We start from the raw sequence: 16,438 nt of genomic DNA, 5'->3' as shown, positions 1-16,438 counted from the left end.
TACAGGTTCAGAGGAACAGTCATCCAATGGGATGGCAGTCGCCAGCGGTTCACTTCTGCCAAGGTGTGCAGAGATGGCGGGGGGAAAGTTTTTTTAAAAATACCTAACGACACAGCTTGAAGCTGCGCCATGTGGTCATAAGATGCGCACTCCAGCCACCTTGGGAGTGGGCAGTGCGGTTGGTTATCAATGCGACTTAGGAAAAGGCAGCTTCAAGCTGCCTTTTCCTGCCCATCTGTTTTGCCCCAAAGATTTCTTCTTTCTGAATACAGAGTGGAAGTGAAGAGCAAGAAGAGACTCACCCTTTGTGGGGGCCGATATAAGTTTACAGTATATGCAATAATTTGATGCACCCACCGTATGCCATTTTCCATCACTGACGATTGCTCCATGAAAAGCTACTGCCCGTCCTTTTCCAAGATCAAATGAAAAATAAAGCTTCCCTCCTCGTAACTGAAGGGCTGCATAATCAATCTGCTTTTGGTGAGCCATGTAGTATACGAGGCCATTGGAAGCAAAGGTCCTGAGGTTCAACTGCACTGAAAGCCTAAGAAGGAGCATACAGAAATGATTAAACCCCAGAGTGCCCCACTCAGCCTCAACGAAGTGATTACTTTTGATGTACTACATTTATATCACTAACATCATCATCATTATTGTCATTTACATATTACTTGGATCTACAAGTATTCTGGATAATTAAATAACCCTATAAAGCAGGGGTTGGCAACCCCCGGCCCGCAGGCCGGATGCAGCCCGCGGAGGCGGCAGGACCGGCCCCAGCCCGGTCCTGCCGCCGCCACTGCCACCTCCTCCTCCACCGTGCAGAGGAGGAAAAGGAGGGCCACGCAGCCTGGGGCAGAAGAGGCAAAGGGGGAAGCCCCTCGCCGCCCTCCCTGCCTCCCAGCGTGAGCCTGCGCTGTCCTCCCTGCCTCCCCGCGCGGGCCTGCGCCGCCTTCCCTGCCTCCCCGTGCGGGCCCGCGCCGCCCACCTCCTTCTCCTCTGCCTCTTCCGCCCTGCCCCCAGGCCGCGCAGTGCATGGAGGAGGGGGGAGGAGGAGAAGAAAGAAGAGGAGGAAGAGGAGGAGGGGGAGCAGAAGGAGGAGGAGGAAGAGGAGGAGGAGGAGGAAGGAAGAGGTGGTGAGTAGCCAGAGGCCTCAAGGTTTTTTAAATTTTTATTTTGGGGGCTTTTAATGCTAACAAGTCTCCCTTGGTTTGACAATGATAGTGTGATGATGATGATGATGATGATGATGATGATGATGATGATGATGATATGAGTCAGCTTGAGAGGCATGCAGGCACTGTTTCTTAAGCCGAGAGAGTGTCACCTTCCAAAGTGTGTTTTGGGTGCTTTTAATGCTAACAAGTCTCCCTTGTTTTGACAGTGATAGTGTGGTGGTGATGATGATGATGATGAGAGTCAGCTTGAGAGGCATGCACGCACTGTTTCTGAAGCCAAGAGAGTGTGACTTTCCAAAGTGCCTTTTCTTTGGTTCTTTAATGGTGATATTGATATCAGGAAGCCTCTGAGGCAAGGCCAATGTAAATTGCTGTGATTTTTACAAACTCATGCGCAGTGAAGAAAAACCAAAGTCCCTTGACCAAGTACACACTTCTGAGAAGTACACTTGGTGCAAGAACAGTGAAACCACCTTGACATGTTCAATATGCCTAGGCATGTGAACCCATGTTCAGTATGAAACCCAAAGAGTTTGGTTATGCAATAAGCCTCTGAAATATGCAAGAGGCCATGTTAAGTAAAGCCATGTTCAATGCCCAAATGTGCTGTTTGGAATGGGGGGAGGGGGTGTTGGCCAGAAAGGGAAGTCCATTTCTGCCATCTGTCTAGGAATAATGCCCAAATGTCCTCCATTTTGATCATGCCTAAGAAACATGCATTTATATTAACATTTTTTAAAAATAATCAAATTTTTCGCATGTCCTCCATTTTTAAAAACGTGCCCTACATTTGAAAATGTTGTCCTATATTATTTAATTATTTAATTATTTATTTTTTGGCTTCGCCCCCCCCCCTCCCCCGTTGTCTGTGGGACACCAACCCGGCCCCTGGCTCAAAAAGGTTGCCTACCCCTGCTATAAAAATACTGTGGGCAGTGTAACTGTACGTCAGTTCCAATTAGATCCCAATTACTCTTGTAAATGGAAATACTCATTTGCAGAAGAATCCAAGCCCCAAAATTAAATGAAATAATCAGTGTGGGAAGAGTGATAGAAGCATGAAGGCCACAAGGATGAGCAAAAATGGAAACCTGAAGAAAGTAAGCTGAAAAAGACTATAAGCTTAAAAATAAAGATGCAGAGGACCTACTTAGGGAATTTCTAAGGCCCTGGGCCAGCCTGGGGCTGAAATTAGGGTAAGGTAAAGCTGGGCATTGACATATGCCCAGCTTTAATATCAGTGTGCAGGCACCATCTTGCTGCACCCCTGTCTACACGGAGCATTCACTGTTGATGTTTGCGCAGCGCAATGCCTAAACAGCACCGCACTGCATGGATGTCATGACCATGCACAAACACACCAAAGGCACCCTGCACACATAAAAAGAACCCACCGGGAGTCTCCTGAAGGCTACGCCGTTTGTCTGCTGCAGCCTCCATCTGGGGTAGAAAGGGGCAGCATCTCGCTGCCTTTTCTGCCAATCTGTATCCCCCCTGGGTTTACAGTTTGTGCTTAATGTCTATTTTGTGGTGACTGCAGGATAGAACTTTTTTTAAAAAAAAGTTAGTGGAATAATCAATGGGAGGATTCAGATTTGGAGGCACATAAGTGGGCTGTCAATAGTAAACTTCCCCTAGCTTTCTTCTCCAACTAGCTGAAAATGCTCCACAGAAGGGTCATGTGATGAACTGTGCTACAAGTCAGTGAAAGGAGGCACATTTCTGCTAGGAGGAGGAAGATCATGGATCCAATCCAATGCTTTTATATTTTCCACTCTTGGAGCTAAGCACACACAATGTGTGTGATTTTCACGGCATCTACCATGCACTAGGTGTTTGCAAAGCTATCAGTTTCACTTTCTCCTGCATACATTTTTTAAAATAGAAAAATCTCACTTCCATAAAATATACAAATTAATTTGAAAATCAGCAGGGCAAAGGAAGCTTATTTAAAAAGTTAACCAAATGAAATTCTAATCCATCTATACTGGTGAATCGTCACAGTTATTTTCAGTATTGATAGGATAAGGCTTATATCTGCCAGCCACCTTCGGTATGATGGATATGATGGATTCAAAGCCATACTTTAGAAAGTTGAGAACTTATGACAATGGGTAAATTTGTTCTCTTGAATGAATTTTTAACTGAAATTCTTTCAACTTAAACTGTTTCTGTGCCCTATGCCATTGTCGCTCAGCCTCAGTTACCATGCCGTAAAATTGGAAGAATGACCTCTCATAAAGGTTTGGAAGGCAACCATCATTGTACAGGATAAAGCATATATAATAAAGTGTCATAAAAATATACACCTACTTTTTTCTTACTGTAGAGTGATTGAAAAGTAGCACCAAGTGACTATTTCTGGAAAGCCCAAACTGATAAGCCCAGGAGACATAATTTAGTGTTTCACCCTCTGCGCATGGTTTCTGTTAATGAGACAGCTCAAGTTAAATGACTTAATATCTCACCATTACATGTGACAAAATATTCTAGCTATATTTCAACAGAACCCTGACAATTCACAGTACAAATTACATGTATGAAACTCAGATATAAGAATTCAAGCAGATACATCATGATGCTCACCAGTCAAAAAGAAAACTGAGTTTGTGTAAGCATACTTAAAATTTATTCAGTGAAAGAGACATTCCTATTTCCAAGTGAGCACACTTCTCTATCATCCAGGACAAAGTGAAAGGTTGGTCCAGCTGTGAACTAAGCAGCTTATCCCTTTTCTTGTCTGACTGTAATGGCTAAAAACTCAAATCCAATGTATTTCCCTCTGGATGAACATAACTCTTCTGGCATATCTGTTTACTTGAAACTACAGCTACAGAAACACACACTCCCACCCCAGTAGACAAAATAATTTTTGCAGTAAGTTATTCTCAAGTAAAATCAATATACGGAACTGGAAATTATGGCTCCAAGGACTAAGTCAAGCATTAATTGGAATTATGTGTTTCAAGACTTCTAGTTGATTTTCCTAAAGGATCAGCACTGCAATAAGTGACACTAAGAATTTCTTTCTCTCAATTAGTCCCAAAGGTGCTAAAATATCCCTTTGCAAGCTGTCAGATCAGTTGGCCATTATAACTAAGTATTCATTCAGTAATAATAATTTGCAACATAAATTGGGTGTGAGTATAAGTTTATAATCATCTTCCATAGGCTAGACAATGAATACAAAGTATATCATTTTCTCTACCTTCTTGAGCTTTGAACCAGTTTATTTTACTAACTTCTTTCAGCAACACCACTAAACTTACAAATGCTTTTTTTGCTGCTGAACAGAAAGGAATACATTACCCTGACAGTGCAATAAAACTGTGGCTCATTCCCTGCTTCCCACTCTGCCTCCCCTTGACTTATCCCACCTTTTCAGAGTGCATTTTGCCAGATAGAACAGTTGTCTGCATCTTTATTTACATTGTTCTATGCCTTCAAGCCATTTATGACTTATAGCACCTGTAAGACAAATCTATCACAGGGTTTTCTTGGTGAATTTTTTTCAGAGGTTTGCCCCTGTCTTCTTCTTGAGGCTGAGAGAGTGTGACTTGCCCAAGATTACTTGGCAGAGTGATGCCATGGCAGAGTGGGAATTTGACCCCTGGTCTCCCAGTTTCCTAGTCCAAAACTAAAAGCACTACAGCATGCTGGGCTTATTTACATACTTCCTTAATTTCAGCAATGGGCTGTCGAGAAACAGGTAGCATCTGCATTTCAGAAAGAATCTCTGTGTCTTCTACATGGATGGCAGGTTTAGGCTTTTCCCAAAGGAAACAGCTGCCCATATCAACACCTTCATACCTCATTGCAGTTGTGAAATCCAGAAACCTAGATTTTAAAGGAAAGACACAATTTACTTTGTTGAAATGAAGCACAAAAAACAACTTTGTTTATAGTGGTGCTATGCGTACTACAAAAACTGGTAACATTTTCAGGTTGCATCTAATGTTGCCTACAAAATCCTGCTTGTGATGTTCTAAACAAACCTCACATGTATTTACACCAGCCAGGCATTTCTTCAGTTCTTTGTTCAGAGTATAACATCTACAGTTCTTGCATTTTGGTTTGCCCCCTTGGTAGTAAATTGTATCCATTTCAAGATGAACTGTAGCACAAGTGTATCCTCTCAAGAGCTTAAAAGGTAATGGCAAATCATATTCCTTTATTAAATGAAGGCATCCATTGTCAGTCTGGAGGGAGTGAGATAAAAACTGTGCTTGAAGATGTGTGTATGTGTTTATAATTCTGTAACTTTTTGAGGACTTTCTCCCATGAGCAAATAATCAGTCTGAGTAAGTACATGTATTACTCAGAAACATTTAAAAGCAATATTTCCCATTTTCATAAATGGCTTTCTTATGACAGATGGTTATGCAATACAGCCCTGGTTATGCAAGGTAGCCCTGGTAAGTACTTGGATAGGACACCACCAACAGATACCAGGTGCTATAGGCTATATTTTAGAGGAAGGAACTGGCAAAACCATCTCTAATTCTATGAAATTCATGGAGTCACCATAAGTCAACAGGTGACTTGAAGGTACATACCCACAGACAAACTCCAACCTATATCAGGGTGGGAAATATGCAGCCCAAGGACTATTTTCAATGTGCCTCTTTCCTACATCTCATTTATCAGATGTTTCCAGACATTATTGATTTTTTAAATACAATATAGTAACCAGTCAGTTATGACCTATATTGGGGTGGGCAACATGCATCCTGTAGGCCGCATGTGACCCTCCCATAATCCACATCCCTAAAATTAAATTTAAAAAATCCATGTGCTTCCCCCCCCCCCTTTTTTTTTGCCCTCCTCCCTTGGTTCAATACAGAGTGATTTTGCCTCCCCAAAGCCCCATATACTGCAAGAATCTTCTGAATGCCACCAAAAGCAGCTGAAAATTGAGTAAGAACTGGATGTGACATCTTTTAGTTCCTGTTTCATTGCTGACCATTGTGTGTGTTGTAGAGGGCTATTGGTGGGTTTTTAAGGTACGGTGGAGGATTGAGGAAGAGAAATCACGGTATTTTGTAGTGGTTTTTTGAGCTGGGGGCCAAATAGTTGCCTAGAAAATTTTTAAAATAATGTTTAGGTGATCTGAGGGCTTTGGTGCACTGGCACAGACTACTTGGGGGCACACTATGAAAACCATCCCCCACCATCTCCACTGTTGTCCATCCCTGTCCTATAGGAATAGATGTTTTGCATAGGACCTAAATGATCTGTTTTCCTGTCACAAAGTATGTGTGCTTAAATAAGAGAATATAAATTCTATGTATTAGTGTTTGAAAGGGAATGTATACTTATGGATGTCAACTTACTCCATGTTAAATATCAGATTACTTATACAGCCATAGAAAGAGTCATTCATCTTTAGCCCTGAAATGCCTTCTCCAGCAGGAATGCCACCAATGAAAAGGTGAGATATATTCATTGGTCTAGTTTCCGCCAAAGGGCCAAGTCTGATTTCTGCAGGGCTACTCTCATCCACTTGGACTGTTATCATCCTGAGGGGAAAAAAGCAAAGTGAAACTGGTTAAATTTTAAACAATCTATTAGTTTGAAAGCATGATAAAACAGAGGTGTGAGGTAATTGTATGGGTGAAGCAGCAATGCTAGAAACAAAACATCTCTTTACAGACAAAAAGAGTCCAGGGAGTTTTGTTTCTTTGTATTTTTGTGTTTATTAGTTTTATATTGTTAGGATATTTTTGTCTATATTTATGTTTATGATGTTTTGAGTAGGTAAATTTTATTATTATTATTATTATTATTAAACTTTATTTCTAAAGCGCTGTAATTAATTTTGTTACTTTGTTATGTGGACGATTTTAATAAAATACCTTTTTAAAAAGTTTTAAGCAATCTAGTTGCCTCAGATCCAGTTCTCAGTGCCTGGTTATTACCAATGGAGGATTAATACTACAGTCACCCATCCAAACTTACAGGGGATCTGTTCCAGGCCCCCCCCCCCCATGAAAATGGCGAGTTCCATAGAAAATAATGGAGTCGTGCTTGTGGAGCACATACGGAGCTGTGCATGCCCATTTTAAATATAGCATCTCATCCCTCCTGCAAAGAGCAAGACTGCAGACTCCAAGTCCACACATATGGAGGAACAACTGTACATTTCTTTTAATGCCTTTGTTCTTGGCTGCCCCAGAGCCATTACGGGTTTGGCTTAGCCTTTCATTTGCTTCAAACCCCCACCACCACCACCACCACCACCCAACTACTTTTATCAAACATCTTAAACAAGATGTAGACCTGTATATAATTTTTGCCTAATGAAAAAGCTAACTGGCTTTGGAAGCACAATGTGTATTTTGGATTTATTTTGTGGCCAGCCAGGCAGTTGTTGTTGTTGTTGTTGTTATGTTGAGGGGAAGAGACATGTAACTGCTGGAACAATTGTAACTAACAGGAGTGGACTGATTGGGGACTCTGCTTTCTGACAGTGTTCTCTCCAACCTAGGTTTAAAGCAATCTGAATTTGCCTCTATTGACAAACTTTGCCTGTCATCAAAATCCAAATTTATTTCCAAACTCAACTGTACAGAAACTTCCCAAAGAACTCGCTGTACTTTCCCTATGAAATGGCCTGTTGCCAGTGGAAAAACTGAAATTATTAAAGTCATTTTACTGCCTTGGTCATGAGGAGATTGGCCAACCTTTGAACTCTGTCAACACTCTGTCGACCCTCCCTTCGGGTCACCTTAAACATCCCAGACAAGATGCAGATTCCTTATTCTAACTTCAGTTTTCTTCCCCTGTATGACTTTTTCTCTCTCTGTCTGATGAGGAAACCATTAGGCTTCTCAAGCTAGAATGAAGAATTCTGCAACTTTTGGTTGGTCTAATAAAAGTATCACCACAATGTGTATTTTGGATTTTTCTATGGATGAAAGATTCAGTGATTTTCCAAATCCACCTGAAACTGCTCAAAAACAAATATGGCAGCTCTGTTGGAACCTTATTCTGGTGGTGGAACCTATTTATTTAATATTATTATAATTAATTTCTAGTGCTAATCCTGTTGTAGCTGGATTTCTATGTTTCTCAGCCTAATAAATAAAATAGCTAATTATGTATTTATATTTTCCATCAATAGCTGCTATGATTCCCTCTGGTGGTCAAAGTGTCTGTAGATTTCAAGGGCGCATTCATGCACAGCTTAATCAGTGGTTATGTGCTGTATGTAATTACCATATGAATAAGAACTCCTCCATTAATAACAGAAAAATACAACTGTGATTATTGTACTGAAATAAGCTGAGCTAAGTCAGTTCTTTGAGGAACATGATAAACTGACAACAGGCTATAATTAAACAAATGCTTCAGCATGTACCTCTTATTACGAGTCAGAATGACAGAATGTTCTTGCCCATCACTGTAAGTTCCATTATCAGGTGCAACCAAGACCTTTCTTGTACTTGCTCTGTCGCCAGCATTAACGTGCACTGCCAAATGACCATTGACCAGCATAATGGAGAAAAAGGGCTGAGAATAATTCAGAAGAGGATCAGATTAATTTAATAATGTCTGACTAGAGGTTTGAAGTTCTTGGGGTGAGGGAGAAAGAAACTGGGTGGGGTGGGGTGGAGAAAACCCATACAAAATGTTTTCTCTTTTGGAATGAATAAAATACATCATAAGGTGTGCCTTTGTTTATTAATAATGTATCACATGAACATTTTTTTTTCTATCTAAGGCAATCCACTTTCATTAGATAATAATTCCTCTGTAGTGTGAGCAATCAAACCTACAATACATTTCTGCACAGGTGGGATCAATGTAGCCTATGCACCATATGTTGTGGTGAGGGGGTTTACATGTGGTTTTCAGGGCCCCTACCCATAAATGGATTTCTTTTTTCTTTAATGACCAAAAATGTTGAAACTACGTCTCCCAATTGCTGCCAGGGGGGCGGGGGGGTGAAAAAAATAAAAAATGGGAACCAGAAATAACTGAAACATTCTTCTGATTCCTGTGTGTTGCATAGGAAGTTTTGGAGGACTCAAAAATACAGTTGTGTGCAGCTCTCTTGCCCTCCACACCTGCCCACTCTGGGCAAGGTTTTCATGTTGTTATGAACTGCTGCCTGCCTTCTTCTAGTTACCTTTATCTGGTCAGACATTGCTTGAAGCATGTACCCTGCATTTGCTGTTCTTTTGCTTATACAAAAGTAAGATAACATCTGGGAGTAAGACCTAGTGAAATCATGTCTTCTATGTAGACATGTGACAGCCAACAAGGTGTTTGGGTTTAAGTGTAGGACTAGGACTCAGAAGATCAGGGTTCGATTTCCTGCTCAGCCATGGAAACCTATGGGGTGCCCTTGGGAGAGTTACACACTCTCAGACCCAGAAAGCCCCATAATAGCATCACCTCAAGGTCACCATAATTTGGAAACAACTTGAAAGCACATAACCATGACATGCAGACATGTATAATATCACATAACACAGAATCTGTACCTTTGAGGCTGAAATCCTATGCACGTATACTTTGGAATAATAAACCCTACTATAGAGAGAACATTATTCTATACATTTCATGCCTATGTCAAATAGGAATATTTTGGGATAAATTATATCTTGCAGAAGAAAGAAAATAAATCATGGTTCAATAATAAAGTGATTTTACACAAAAAATTTTTTAGAGAGACTGAAAAAAACAAGAAAGGAGAACACAATTTTTCCTTTGTTTAAAATGTCAGGAAATTTTGATTTTATATTTTATTTTTGTGAGATGTGTTGCCCATGTGAGGTAGCATTACCACCTGATTTTTTATGATGCCTCTAGTTTCTAATAAAAACTAAGGCATCTGAAAACATATGATCAAAAAAGTCAGTCCGAAAATGGGTTACTTACCAGATGGGCTTGCCTGCGCCTTCGCTTTTCTGCTCCTTTGCTAAGCCCCATAAGGATGATGCCACTTGTGTTTTTAGTAGCAAAGGTGGCCATAAGTTGTGACTCCGGTGAGAGGGGCTTAGGTGGCAACTCAATGTAACCTCTATTTAAGACACTAGTGCTGTATATGGGCTGTTTTGCAAAAGAAAATAAACAATAGATGAATTAGATCAGCAATGAGACAAAACAAAGCAAGAGTTTGTTATCTGACATCTGATAATATAGTGTCATCACAGTTTTCAGCAGCAAAAAAAAATCAATTTTAATCTACTCCATGACCTGTCAGTGTGTCTTACCTCCAGGATGCAGCCTTTCCTTACACCATATGAGTTTTTAAGCAAATCAAAAGTAGAACGGGATATTTCCAAGTTCTTAATACAGCCCACATATGTTCTGGTACTAAGTCCTTTCCTGAAAAAGAAAACAGTAACTGCAATAACAACGAACTACTTTACTCAAAAGCAAATCACTGTATAATTACGTTACCTTCTACAAGAAAAATCTACTACTTTAGATCAGGTACAGAACACATAATGACTGGGACTACAAAATATCAAGCATACTGTGACAACTAGTAGACAGAAATGTTCAGTAGGTGCATTTACAGTGAAGATTTGAATTCTGTCTACAAATTGAAAATAGCACAGCATGTTAACCTATTAACACAGCAACATTTTTGTTGTTTTGTTGTGAGGGTTGTTTGGGCTGGGTTGAAATGTAATGTTGTTTATTATTTGTTGGATTGTTGTAAAATATTTTTTTTAAAAAAATCCTCCCATCTGTCCCTATATCTGCTGTTTGCTCACTTATGACTGTACTATCAGGGACCATCATGTAAACATTATGTTTGAACGCTTTTAAGAACAAGGGGAAAACATTTCTTCATGCAAACCTACCTTACTGTCCTTGAGCGTGGTAGGCCCCCAATGTAAATAGGATCCCTATCAGAACGATTCAGATCAGAGGCTACACCAGGAGATTCTCCTTGTTTGGTTTCTTTAGAACTGAGGTTATAAGCATCCATGACTGCCAAAATCCCTGAAAGGAATTAAATAAGAGATCTATGAAAAGACCATCTAGGAGTTTGTTACACCACATTTGTTTTCATTCAAACATTATAGCACAATGTAACAGCAATAAGGTATCAGTTTGCTGTTCATTGAAAACAGACTGTTGTCACTGAAGTTCGAGATATTTTATTAAGCTAATCTAATTCTTGTATGAAGCCCCTTTTCAATGAAGTAGAAATATAAAACATATGGTCTACATGTTATTTTGGGCACTATTTCTACAACTGGTAATAGCAATTTCAATGTTTCATCTTTACTTGTTTTTAATTACAAACGTATACTCAAGCCTTCCTGATTTGATAAATACAGGTTCTAAAAACTCGTATGTAAAATTTAAACATTTAAACATGTGCTATATATTTTAAAATGTACAGAACATATTTCAGAACATTTGGTAACCTTTACTTTTGCACTTAAGTCTTAACTGAAAAGCAAAGATGAAACAGATTCTCAGGAGTGCTGAAGATCATTAAAATCAAGTGTATTCCAGAAATACATTTTTCCCTTCTTAAGGGACATTCTGGGGATCAAGACAAATATTACATTAAATACCCAGTTGGTAGCTCTTTGTTCTAGTCTGAAGGCTAGAAGGCTGATTTTATTGATATCTGTATACTTTGGGTGGAAAAATTTCTCTTTCCCCAGCTGCTTCCCTCCCAAAACTTCCCCCAAGCCTTTCACCTCCATAGTAAGGGGGGGAGTGGGAAGCCAGCCAACTTTTTTCTTTAACAGCAACATATAGGTGGTGAGGTATTTTGAAAGGGGGGGGGGCAGTTCAGAGGAACAAAATTATATTTTCCCTTCCCACATATGGTGCTCCCAATTCAAACTAGAATCCTATATGCTTACTTTGGGAGAGGGAAAGTAAGCAAACACAAGCAAATGGGATTTTTTTGAAGTAAGATGTAGCTTTATTCTAAAATGAGTAGAATTTTGGGTTCTAGGTTTTTTCTAAGTCCCAGATTGTATTTGTTCCTATTTGGGTTTATCTACAAATGGGAAGACATATTTACCCCTATGCCACACTTAAAAACTCTTAAGTGTGCTCATGGAGAAGGAGGTCCATGCCCAGGCACAGTGGTTCCTTCTCGCAAAGTTTGCTTGTGCATAGGAGGTTCTGCCTATGCTGCTCCTCCACTTTTGGAATTCCAACAGTTAAGAATGAAAAAGAACCATTTCGGAGGCATACTCCAAGTAAACTGAGTGGGGGGAAGGCAGCCTCCCACCCCACAAACTTCCTTCCATGAAAGAAGAAGAACTACAGTATATGATCATTTGGTCTTGATCATAGTGAAAGGTCTTCTGAATTGGTGCAGAAGGGGGGGAAATCCATGAAGATCTGTGTTAACCCTGCTGCTGGCAAACCAGAGGCAGAGTCATATGCTGCACCTTAGCAGAAATTTCTTAATGACTCCTTTGTCCCCTTCCCTCACTTTTGTTCTGGTCTAATTAGATTTAGACCAGACATACATAGTTCATACATAGTATACAACAGTTCCCATAGTCTTGCCCATTAGTAGACTGTTGTTCTTTTTTTAAAAAAAATACAGCCAGAGACAGTACAGATAGTGATGAATTGCTCCGCTGTAACTCTTTAGATTGGTCCTTTGCAAGTACCAAGCATTCATTCTCTAAGCAATACAGAGAAGCAAAAATGTTGGATATACTCAGTCCTAAAGCATGTTGTGGCTGCATTTTTTCCAACAATGAGCTGGAACCATTCTACAACCAAAGGAGACACCAGTGACCTTTCCTTAGCTTAGACCCATGTTTAGACTGTTCATCCATGTTACAAAGACTGAATGAAACAAATAATGTCTCAATTTTCTAATGTCTTCTGGCCATAGTATGCCACAAAAGTATTCCACTTTCTCATGGGTGAGATGAGTGAATACAGAAAGGTAGGGAGATAAACGTATTGTCAGTCTTGAATTGATAATGAGAAGTTTCATTAGAAAAGTTTGGTCTAACCTGAGGTTTACGTGATCTTGGTCTATGCAACATAATTGTTCATTGACTGATAAAACTGATAGTTCTTATTGTCTTCTGACTGAAGTGGTTGCTATTAGAATAGCACCTTAACTAACAGAAAATGTAGTCAAGCCTTAAGCACTCTCTAAGTGCTTTACAATGTGTAAGACAAGCTGGGTGCTCATTTTAGCAACCTATGGAAGGATGCAATGCTGAAGGCTCAAAATCACAACCTTGTGGTTGTGAGAGGCTGCAGTACCAGCATTAACCACTGTGCCACCAGGGCTCCTGGTTACACCCCTAAACACATACACTCGTACACTTGCAGCCATGATTATGGCCATGGTGGAAAGATAGGAAAAGGCAGTAGTTCCTCTTTGTTCCCATTTGGTCATAATAAAGGCAAGAGTTGAAAAACTGAAGAGGAAAGCATTGCAGCTGTAGAACATGACTCTGGTCCCTAGTCTGGTGGCAAAAGGGATTTAGCAAAGTTTGTACTTGGTCATTCCAACATGTTTTTTATTTCTTTCATGGACTAGTTCAGAGTGCTGTGTAAATCATTTTTCATTCAAATTAGATAGGATTTTAAAATGTTTACATTATGCTAGAACATTCATATATTTGGCCTTTTTTTAAAAAAAAAAATCTTTTAATCCCTGGTGCATGCTAACAAATTTTACCTTCTTTTTTGTTTCGACTGAAGGAAATTTTATACCATGTTCCATTATTGTAGCGACTTTCTGTTTGAAGAGTAAGAGAACCTGAACCAAGATCAACCATTAGTTTAACTTTTCCATCAACAAGCTCTAGAGACAAGAAATCTTTCTGCAAAAAAAATAAGAAACATCAGAAAAATTTTAAAAGCATTTATTTGTAGGGGCCACTGCATCTTTAATTCAACTGTGTTTTACACATACTCATAAATATTACACACAAACACACACATGTATATGTAGACATATATATTTATATAGTGCCATTAATATATAAATATTCATAAACACGTTTTAAAGTGCTTGCTTGTTTGTTTGTGTTTGTGTTACCCACTGTTTTAACTGCATTTGGTTTTAACTTATGTTATGAGCTGGCTTAGATCCCCTATAGTGAGAAAGGCAGGATCTAAATTAAACATATGGTTGAAATTAACATTTCCTCCTTGACTTAGGCTACAGGTCTGTTGTTTTGATATTTGTCTTTTCAGCAAGAAACAAAAACTGAAAATCCCCCAACCTGACTTTCTCAGCACTGTATGACTTAGCATATAAGCAGCATTTTAGAGTGCTCAAAAGGCTACACTTTCATTATCTTGATGTAAACCTGTCATGTTATTACCATACTAAAGATGTGCAACTGAGTTGAAACAAAAGTAGTATGGCTAAATCCATCCACTAAATTCATGACTGATATTCAAATTGAAAAAAATAGCAATTTATACATAGCATCCCTCTCTGCTCCACAGGCTCAAGCTAGTTAACAACATTAAAAATAAGAAATAAAACTCAATGTGTGCAGGTCAGTGGAAATTAATTCTTTTCTGACCTATCTGAAATTAACTTTACATGATCTATGGAACTAAATAGTTCTAAAATGTTCTTACTGTGCCATTAGAAGCCAGGTATACTAAGAGCCCATTGGGTGAAAAAGTGCTGAAAAATACAATTATTTGGGTCACAGTGGAACGCAATGCCTTCTCCACCACTGAATATCCACTGCCATCAAAATGGAATGAAATGTCTTCATCCTGTGGACTAGGAAAACAAAGGGGACATAGGCTTCAACTGTCCTCCAGCACAAAGCAGCTCTTTTTCAAGAAATGCATATCCTATTCACACTAGGCTACTCCCATTAATAAGATCTGTGCACATACAGTTTACAAAGTTCTTGCTTTAAAATATAAACCAAATAAAAAGTGTCACACAGCCCTAAATGCAATTCTAAAATAATCCTGTGTCTCCCTCTGCTGGTTACAAATGAGACCCAGCTAACAGGAATTTCTTAAATCAAGATTATTTATTTTCATATATGATAGTAATACATATTGTCATTTATAATTACGCAAATATGAATACTTATACTAAATAAATACAATAACTATATCTGATGCTATTTTTAAACGCATATAAATGAGCATCTTAAAAGTTGAGGATTTGAACCTTGATTTTGCTAGACGAACACTGTAAACATGCCTTACTTATCACTGTAAACATGCCTTAGTTATATCTTTTTGGGGGGTTGTTATAATGCCCTTTTATGTGAGGGCTGCCTTTGGGAAATGTCTGAATACTTCAGCTGGTCCATAATGCTGCAACCAGGCTATTGACAAGGAACTGATTATAATAAATGTGTAATTGTTTCTGGGCATAGTTCTCAGAGATGGTTATGACTTCTAAAAACTTGCAAGACCTGGCCCCAGGCTATCTGCAAGATCCTATTCTCAGATATAACCCTGCCTGGGATTTGAGATCTTGCAGGAGAATCATCAACAGCACATTAGTTGTGGTTACAGGAGAGGGGCTTCTCAGTGATTGCTCCTAGGCTAGAGAACTCCCTTCAAAGGGAGTTCCCTGTTGTCCTTCCACTGCCAAGGAAATACCTTTTTAATTCAGGTGGTGTTTTGGCAATGGATGGCTGCTGAGGAAGGAGCTTTCAAAGGGTTGGTGTGGTATTTTTTACTGAGGTCTTTTTAAATCATTTTTACCTGAATTATGTTTTAATGTTACAATTTCTTTCACTGTGAAATCCCAGATTTTATTTATAAAATAAATAAACATCACTACTAATACATTGGCTCCCATAATATCCCACACAGATTGCTGTAACATGCAATTTAGTCAAGTTAATTACATTAGCTGCAACCATACTGTTTGGTCAAAAAGGAATCAGAAGACATAATTTGGTTTTGGAAGCAAGTTATTATCAACAGTTGTTCAATGTAGATACCATGTCAAGTTACTGTTATGATAAACTAGACGTGGAGAAGAGATTAGCATGAATGAGAAAAAAACATCAAGGGACAGGGTAGGAGAGAACTGTAAGCACAATAGTTTGAACAAGCTCACTATGTTAAGCAGGAGCACAAGTGAGATTTGTTTATATGTGAATTTTAAAAAATGATGAGAAGAATACATGCTGACTTTTGAACCAGCAAAAAGAGAACCGTGACAAGCAATCATATATTACATAATTCCTGGACATCTCCACATACAAAACCATACCTGTTTCTAAAACGATTGAGATGGTGACATATAAAGCAAGATAGGGTAATCAAAACCTCACAGTCTTTTCTGCTGC

General features: G+C 39.1%; 1 protein-coding gene across 1 annotated transcript in view; it reads right to left on the bottom strand.

Moving 5' to 3' along the window:
* The window catches only part of LAMA1 (laminin subunit alpha 1), a 109,882-nt gene that overhangs the window by 6,184 nt on the left and 87,260 nt on the right, over positions 1–16,438 (bottom strand). Inside the window, exons 50-59 of the mRNA XM_089518357.1 lie at positions 14,745–14,895; positions 13,828–13,972; positions 11,003–11,144; positions 10,403–10,517; positions 10,068–10,238; positions 8,542–8,693; positions 6,515–6,700; positions 4,856–5,018; positions 3,495–3,607; positions 358–547 (exon numbers count right to left, since the gene is read on the bottom strand). Coding sequence (XP_089374483.1) covers positions 358–547; positions 3,495–3,607; positions 4,856–5,018; positions 6,515–6,700; positions 8,542–8,693; positions 10,068–10,238; positions 10,403–10,517; positions 11,003–11,144; positions 13,828–13,972; positions 14,745–14,895 — 1,528 coding nt within the window. The remainder of the gene's footprint in view (positions 1–357; positions 548–3,494; positions 3,608–4,855; positions 5,019–6,514; positions 6,701–8,541; positions 8,694–10,067; positions 10,239–10,402; positions 10,518–11,002; positions 11,145–13,827; positions 13,973–14,744; positions 14,896–16,438) is intronic.

Source organism: Sceloporus occidentalis, unplaced genomic scaffold (genome assembly GCF_023333645.1).
Source record: "Sceloporus occidentalis isolate IW3139 unplaced genomic scaffold, rSceOcc1.0.p SCAF_3, whole genome shotgun sequence".
Classification (NCBI taxonomy): domain Eukaryota; kingdom Metazoa; phylum Chordata; class Lepidosauria; order Squamata; family Phrynosomatidae; genus Sceloporus; species Sceloporus occidentalis.
The sequence above is the reverse complement of the archived record's forward strand: the minus strand, read 5'-3'. Positions and strand labels throughout refer to the sequence as shown.